Source organism: Perognathus longimembris, chromosome 19 (genome assembly GCF_023159225.1).
Source record: "Perognathus longimembris pacificus isolate PPM17 chromosome 19, ASM2315922v1, whole genome shotgun sequence".
Lineage (NCBI taxonomy): Eukaryota > Metazoa > Chordata > Mammalia > Rodentia > Heteromyidae > Perognathus > Perognathus longimembris.
In genome coordinates this window covers 17,799,417-17,807,979 of record NC_063179.1, presented here as the reverse complement: position 1 = coordinate 17,807,979, position 8,563 = coordinate 17,799,417, and the positions used below count along the sequence as shown (strand labels likewise).

Sequence of the window (8,563 nt, the reverse complement as noted above, 5' to 3'; positions counted from 1 at the left end):
ATTATATTACCTCGGAACATGTACATAGCCAAACATAAATCAATAATTTTATTAATTATAGATTTATTAAAATGTAATTTAGATACCATGTAATCCACTCCTGGCAATTGTGAAAATCAACGTTTTCCCCCTTTTGGCAGCTCTGGCATTTGAACTCAGGGCCCTGCACTCCTTGGTAGGCAAGTACCACTGAGTCGTACCTGCACTTTTTTTTTTTTTTTGCCTGTCCTGGTGTTTGAACTCAGGGCCTGAGCACTGTCCCTGGCTTCTTTTTGCTCAAGGCTAGCACTCTACCACTTGAGCCACAGTGCTACTTCTGGCTTTTTCTATATATGTGTTGCTGAAGAATCCAGGGCTTCATGTATGCAAGACAATTACTCTACCAGTAGGCCATATTCCCAGCCTACCCTCCACTCATTTTTTTTTTTTTTGCCAGTCCTGGGGCTTGAATTCAGGGCCTGAGCACTGTCCCGGGCTTCTTTTTGCTCATGGCTAGCACTCTGCCAGTTGAGCCACAGCACCACTTCCGGCTTTTTCTACATATGTGGTGCTGAGGAATCAAACCCAGAGCTTCATGTATACGAAGCAAGCACTTTACCACTAGGCCATATTCCCAGGCCCACCCCCCACTCATTTTTTAAGAAGTGATTTTAAAAAACTTTTCTGCCTGGGCTGGCATCAATTTTCCATCTTCCCAATCTCAGATTACAAAGTAGCTAGGATCACAAGCCTACCATCTGACCCAATTTAAACAAATGAACAAACATTCACAATCGTGCAACTATCACTGTGATCAGTTTTAAAACATTTTTCCATTCTCAAAAGAAAGCTCATCTCATTTGTAGTTACTTCCATTCTCCTCTAGCCTCCCCATTTGTAGGCCCTCAGTAATCTGCTTTCCACTTCTAAAGATGTATTTCTTGAGGATATTTCATACAAAGCCACACAAAATGTGATCTGTATGTTGCCTCCCCCCTTAGCTTTGCCTCATAATATTTTGTGGTATTATATAACACAATTTACCAGTTCTAAAGCTGGTGAACAATTGAGTTACTTCCATTGTTTTATTATTATGAGTAGCTTTGACGTGAACATTTAGGTTTAGCTTTCTGTGTAACATGTTTCCACCCATCTTGGGTATAGAACTCGAAGTAGAATTGTTAGATCATTGGAACTCTTGTGTTTAACCCTCTGCGGAATTGTCAAACTGCTTTCCAAGTAATATGTGAAAGTTCTGACTTCCCTATATCCTTGGTGACACTTGTGATTGTGTTTTTCCATTATAACATCGTGGTGTTGTATAGTGATAATTTTTTTTCCTTGTGATGCTGGGAATCAAACTCAGGGCCTCACCTATACTAGGCAAGTGCTCTGCCAGAGAACAATCTATATACTTTAGCTATAATTTATGTATTAGTGTGATGATTTGCTTTGTCCATGCTGCCAGCTCCAAAGAGGTTGTGACTGTGTTTATTTTGGCTTACCTATTACATCCTTATCCTTATTGCTTAGTACAATGACTGCCATCAGGCACACTGTATGGGTGAATATAAATATTTATTGAATGAATTGAGGGCTCTGATCCAGAGTTGCAAACTGTCAGATGTTGTTATATGGGACAGATATTACTTCTCAGAAACTATCTTTTCACAGGTAAAATGGGTGTCTTAGGGTTTCTTAGAAAACAAGGCAAAAAGGGTTTTGTGCTGTTTTACGGAGTGCAGCCATAGGAAGCAGCAGCCAGACAGGGAGGAAGAGCTGAATGGGGAAGGGTTGGGCTTGCTGTAGCCAAGCACCGCTGAGGTGTGTGTGCTACCTCCAAACTTTGTAGGCAGAGGAAGGAGATCTGTCACACACCTGGCTAACTCCCCTTGCTTGGCTACAGCCAAGCAGGCTGCCATATGTGAGTTAATTGGTGTCCTTGTGGAACCGCCACTGTAGTGGTGTCACTGCCTGTATGGTTCAGGAGGGGTTACTAGAGAACAGGTCTGGCAAATACTTTGCAGTCAATACATAAAAGCTCAGTTATTAAAAATAGACATTTTGTTTCCCCAGGTGCTTATTCCTTTTTCTTTTTAAAATTCTTTGTTTTAACAAGATTTCGAACTCTCTTTGGAAAAAGAAGTATAGAAAGATGAGAAAAAACCCCAGCCAAGTTATGCAAAATCTCAATAATTTCAAGCATGTGTATTGGTGTATGTGGCGTATGTTAGGCAAAGCAATTTTTTATAGCATTGTTGTAAAAGCAAGTGGTTGGGAATAACCTGCATGTCTGTTGTCTATTGATAGATTTTAGTGTGTGTTCATACAATATGATAGGCTGCAGCTGAAACAGTAGGAAAGGCCTTTTTTTGGTGTTTGGAATCAAACCCAGGGTGGTAGGCATGAGCTACATCCAGCTTTTTTGGGGCATGAGTTAGGGAGAAGTTTTCTTAGTACTGATGTGGAATCTTCTCTAACTTCCTTTATACAAACTAAAGAAGCAAAACTGTTGCTAGGAATGTAGCTCAGTGACACAATGCATTCTTACCCCAATCCCCAGAGAAAGAAGGAAAGGAACAAAGGAAGGAAAGACGAAAAAGACATCCTTCCAGTGCTATAAGGGTGTGTATAACATGCTATTAGCATAATGGAAAAGAAAAAAATTCACATTTGCTTATATATGTGTAAAAACATAAACCTTCTGTGGAAGGATATCCAAGAAAGTAGCATTAGTATTTATTTGTGTATGTATCCATGTGTAAGGGTGCATGCACTTTAGTACCTATTACTGCATAGCAAATGACTCCAAATTTAGCAACATGAAACAAGTTCTATCTCAGTTTCTGCAGGTTAGAAATTTAAGAATGTCTTAGTTGGGAGGTCCTAGCTCCGAATCTTTCACTGGGTTTTAGTTGAGATTTTTTTTTTTTTTTTTTTTTTTGGCCAGTCCTGGGCCTTGGACTCAGGGCCTGAGCACTGTCCCTGGCTTCCTTTTGCTCAAGGCTAGCACTCTGCCACTTGAGCCACAGCGCCACTTTTGGCCGTTTTCTGTATATGTGGTGCTGGGGAATCGAACCCAGGGCCTCATGTATACGAGGCAAGCTCTCTTGCCACTAGGCCATATCCCCAGCCCCTTAGTTGAGATTTTTGACCAGCGTTGTAGCTAACTGAAGACGTTGCTGGAGTTGGAAGATGAGTTTTCCCAGATAGACCATGCACTGGGCTATGAACAGAGGTTCCACCCACGTGGATCTCTCCCTCAGGCTTCTTGAGTAGCTTCCCCCAGAATGAATGATGGGGAAATGGAAGTGGGGGACTGCAAAGACTTTTATGACCTAATCTGAGAAGGCAAACACAAGCCAGTCAGCGGGCCACATTCTATTCTTGCCCCACAGGGAGTGGTGGTCTGTAGTGGAGATGAGCCTCCACATTTTAAGGAATGGCTGTGAACAGAGAATCTGCTGGCATATCTTACTTAGATCCTACATGGAACATCTGAACAGGGACAGTGCTGGGGAAATGTTCATTACACTTCTTTCGACACTTTCTCAATTTAATGAGTCAAATAGATGTAATTATGTTTCATCTGCAAAGGTGCACTTAAAGCTATTTTGTAGAATTGGAAATGAAAAACTGAAGAGGATTATGAGTGGGAGAAGCTGGTGAAGGTGAAACTGAACTTTTCTTAGACTTGAAAAAGAGGAAGGTAGCTCAGAGGAAGGTAGCTCAGGTGTTCACCCTGCACGGGGGGGGGGGGGGGGGGCGGGGGGACGGCTTGGGAGGGATCAGTTAGCATGCTCACCTTCCAGGCTTGGGCTGATGACTGGTGGGGAAGAACCTGTCTAAAGCTGCTTAACGACTGCCTGTGATCACTATTTTAAATAATAGCGGATGGCTCATAATGCCATTTTTTGATAATGCTTTGCCTTGATACTAGGTCCGCACTCCCCACCCCCCGCCCCAGATCTGACAGCTTTTCCTCAACGTAATTTGCACTGACTGTCCAGGAGGCCCAGAGGATGAGACCACTAATCACTGAATTAAACTGAGGGGGAGCCGACGGGTCAAAGACGCGACAGGGAACCCTACAGGTTGGTTTCCGTGTCTCCGCGAAAGGCTGGGTAAGGCCGGCGGTGGCACCGCACGAGGGGCCGACGAGGAAGAGAAGTTTCGCAGACCAAGTGGATCGGCATGTGAACGATGGGACTCCCGGCACACGAGGTCCTTCCAGCCGGTCCCCGGGACCCCGGAGCCCGAGGGGGACCCGCACGGGGCCGACAGCGAGGAAACCAAGGGCCCGGCGGGCGACCGAGCGGGGTCTTGCCGGGCGTGGCCTCGGCTTGGCGGGAGGACTGGCCAGGCCCTGGGCGCAGCCAGGACGGTTGAGGGCGACGAGAGGAGGGCGCGTCACCGTGTGGGAACCGAGGATTCCTGGAGGAAGGGCGAGCAGACCCGCCTGGAGATGAGCGGCCCGCAGCGGCGCCGACGGCGGACCCGCCTCCTCTCATTCGACCACTTCCGGCCCCCTCGCCCCGCCCCGCCCCGGCGCTGCCACATCCTCCGGTGACGTCACCCTGGGCCGCCATATTGGAAAGGCGCCGCCGCCGCCGCCCCCGAGCCTCATCTCCGGTCGTGTTGGGCCGCGGCTGCAGGCAGGAAGGCGCTGTTCTCCCGCTCCGGGGACGTCCGGCCCGCCTGCTTCGGCCCGCCCCGTCTCCCCATGACTGTCCGTGCCGCCGGCCGTCGCTCCGGCGCCCGGATCTAACACGGAAGCCCGGGTCCGGGGCCGCGGGGGGGCGGGGGCACGTCGGAAGGGGAGCCCGGGTCGCGTCCCGCACCCCCGGGGATCCGGCGCGGCGCCTCGGCCGGAGCCATGACCTCGCTGACCCAGCGCAGCTCGGGCCTGGTGCAGCGGCGCACCGAGGCCTCCCGCAGCGCCGCCGACAAGGAGCGGGCGACGGGCGGCGGCGGCGGCGGCGGCGGCGAGGAGGACGCCCCGAGCCGCCGCGAGGAGCAGGACGACGACGACAAGGGCGACTCGAAGGAAACGCGGCTGACCCTGATGGAGGAGGTGCTCTTGCTGGGTCTCAAGGACCGAGAGGTGCGGGCGCGGCGGGCTGGGCCGGGCCGGGCGGGGCGGCCGCGCGGGGCCGGGACTCGGGCCCCGGGCCCCAGGTGGGCCCCAGGTGGGCGCGGGCCAGTGCACCTGACCCCCGGGCCCCGCGCCTCGGAGCCTCCTGGAGTTCTTCCCTGTGTAGCCCTTGTGGTTTCCAGATCCTCCCTCCTTCCAACACAGTGCTTGGATTTTTATTTTCTCCCCCTTCCTTTTCCTGGTTCACAGTTATTCTTTCCATTTGGAGTCCCCGACTGTCTGTCTGGGTTTCTTCCTCGCTTTTTCCTCCTGTTGATCCCTTGTAGATTGTAGGTTTCCACTTCAACCTGGAGACTGGCACGTAGACCGAAACGCCCAGGACCACCAGGCCTCCGAATCACTGAGTTTCAAAGACTTGGGCTCGGAAGGGGTCTTAAGATTTGCTTGCTAGGGAATTGTTATTATCACTTAAGTTAAACCACCCTTTAGAAAAATTTGGAGGAAAAAGTTTTTTTACTGAATAAAATTAAAACTCGAAATTAAGTTAAAACTCGAAATTCTCTTGAAACTTCCAATGTAACTTTCTGTGGGAACTTGGTTTTAGGCGAGAGGTTATTTTTGCTGTTGTGAAAGTTTATCAGTTGAGTTTCTTGTCTTGAGAAACTCAAGCTGTCTTGTTTTGCTATTTTAAGGAAACTTTTTTCCCTGTTTATGTAATCCTGAGGACTCGAACCCAGGGCTTCATGCATGCTAGGCAAGCACTCTATAACTAGGCCACATTCCTAGCTCCAAGGGAGCTTTTTCATGAAGTCCTTGGAATGTCAGGTTTGCTGGAAGGTCTCAAAGATATCCTAGGTTTAAGTTTCCAAAGATACTTATTTGTGTCTTGACTTTCGAAAATAATTACCATCCTCTCTCCTCCATATCTAGGAATTCCACAAGAAGTTGAAAAAAAAATTAGTACATTGGTCTTCGGTGCCTACGACTCTGTGGTTAACCTTTTTTTCATGTTTGATTTTCACTTAACCCATCAGCAAAAGAGCTATTATTTTAAAGACAGACCTGTGGACAGACTTGTGTAGATATTTTATAAATAATACATGGTGAGATGGCCAGTGGGAAACTTGTTTGACCTCAGCGTTGAAAGTCCATAGACTTTTGTCCTCTGAACTTTTTTGTCTTCTGACAAAAAATTCATTTCTATAAAACATCATACTCTTCTAGTTCCATAAAAGTCACCTGCAGTAGTTGTTTTTCTGTGGCTCTTTGTGGCCATCTGATACTTAATCTAATGTACTGAAGCTTTACATTGATGCCTAGGCCTTCTGAGAAATCTGTTCCTTAGGTTTTCATAACAGTCACCTTGAAAAAAGTTGTCGTACTTCTGGGTGTAAAAGAGGCCCCAGTACTTATTTAATTTGTGATGATGAAAGCAGGCTGTGTGTGATTTTACTTTGTGCTGTGGGTGGAAAAACAGGTACTAGATATAAGTGTTTAGTGTCTTAGAAATGTGATTTTAGAAAATAATTCAACTTGGGGTTGGAGCTGTGGCTCAGGTGGTAGAGCACCAGCCAACAATCCATTGCATCAGATACCCAGTTTTTGAGTCCAGCTCTCAAGACAAAAAAAGTCAACTTGGTTTATTTTTTAAAATTTTTGTTGGTCGTGGGTCTTGAACTCTGGGCCTGGGCACAGTTCCTGAGCTCTTCAGCTCAAGGGCTAGCGGTCTACCATCTGAGTCACAGCACCACTTCGGGTCTTTCCTGCCTTGGCTTGCTTTGGGCTGGCTTTGAACTGGGATCCTCAGATCTCAGCCTCCTGAGTAGCTAGGATTACAGGCGTGAGCCACCAGCATCTGGATTGATTTTCCTTTTTAAATGCTCCAAAATTTGGGCAATCTTGGTAATAAATGTTTTAAAAGTTTTCTTGGGGGGTGGGGGAGAGGAAACAACATTATGAAAATTATGTAAACCTTTGAGAAAATATGAGAAAATCAAAATGGAGAAAGCTCCCTGGAATAACAATGTACTTTATAGTTTTTGATACTTCCATGTGGATGAAATGGTAAAACTAAAACAAACGAAACTAGCTTTTGGTGTTGAGAATATGATGAGAAATTACCTTTCTGATTTTAAGTGTGTTGCTCTAAATGTTTTAAGTTAGTGCTATTAATATACTGTATTTCTGTAATTGATTCTCAGGGAGATAAAGAATTGTTGAAGTTTAATGGTACTTGAACAATTTAAGCAATTTGAAGTTCTTTGATAGCAGGTAATTGAAACCATCTGTTGTGTTCCTTTTGCGTCTAGTAGTGGCTATACTGCAAGTCATGGCCAAGGTCCAGACGCTAGCTAAATCTGAGTCATTTCTTTGCTGATTTTTGCTGATTTCAAAACCACATAGAGAACTCCCTCCTCCCCCTCCCACTCTATAGCCCATTCCAGAGAACTAACTGGTGGAGAGTTGTTGGGGTTTTGCATTGCCTTAGGTTTGGGCTTTAGAGCTTATTTAAGTAATAGTAACCAATTCTGTAAATTGAGCCATTTATCCCTCCTCCTTGGGAGGTTCCTAGTGTCCTCCATCTTGAATCACCCTTTTAAGGGGCAGAAACTTTTTTTTTTTTTTACCCTAGCCCTAGGCCTTTAACAAAATGTTTGACTTAATAAATTTGTTATTAACAAGATCTAAACTATAAAATTTAAAAGTTTTAACTTAGTAATTTTTTTTTTGCCAGTCCTGGTGATTAAACTCAGGGCCTGAGCACTGTCCCTGGCTTTTTTGCTCAAGGCTAGCACTCTACCACTTGAGTCACAGCCCCACTTCTGACCTTTTCTATATATGTGGTGCTGAGGAATCGAACCCAGGGCTTCATGTATACAAGGCAAACACTCTTGCCGTTAGGCCGTATTCCCAACCCTCATCTTTTCTTTTTCTTTTTTTTTTTTTTCCAAGTAGATGGATTTATTGGGGAAGTAAAAGTATACTGACTGGCCAGGGTCACACAGCCCAGACTTGTGAGCTGGGACCCTGCAGGGTGGGGTTATAAAGGCAAATACCACATGGTCAAGCCTGCCTCATCTTTTTGTTTGTTTTGCTAGTCATGGGGCTTGAACTCAGGGCCTGGGCTCTGTCCCTGAACTTCTTTTTGCTCAAGGTTAGTATTCTACCACTTGAGCCATAGTGCCACTTCTGGTTTTTGTGTATCTGCTACTGAGGAATCAAACCCAGGGCTTCATGCGTGCTAGGTGAGCACTCTACCACTAAGCCACATTCCCAGCTCTAGCATTCATCTTTATAATATTTAGAGACTTTTAAGATACTAACTTTAAATTTAGGCAAGTCATTAATGTTGGTCATATATGCATATGTAATATAAAATTCATATACATACATATACATACATATATAACCTAATACATGTAGATTATAATATACACATGTAATGTATGATTATATATGATGTATATTACACATATATGATGTTATTTG

At 45.7% G+C, this 8,563-nt stretch overlaps 1 protein-coding gene across 2 annotated transcripts in view; it reads left to right on the top strand.

Annotated features, from left to right (window-relative positions):
* The first annotated feature begins 4,547 nt into the window (after positions 1 to 4,547).
* Positions 4,548 to 8,563, top strand: part of Golph3 (golgi phosphoprotein 3) — a 41,866-nt gene continuing 37,850 nt past the window's right edge. Inside the window, exon 1 of one of the 2 annotated variants that reach the window (XM_048368578.1) lies at positions 4,548 to 5,083. In XM_048368578.1, the coding sequence (XP_048224535.1) occupies positions 4,856 to 5,083 (228 nt within the window). In that variant the 5' untranslated portion in view covers positions 4,548 to 4,855. The remainder of the gene's footprint in view (positions 5,084 to 8,563) is intronic. The other variant, XM_048368579.1, reaches the window with a different exon arrangement.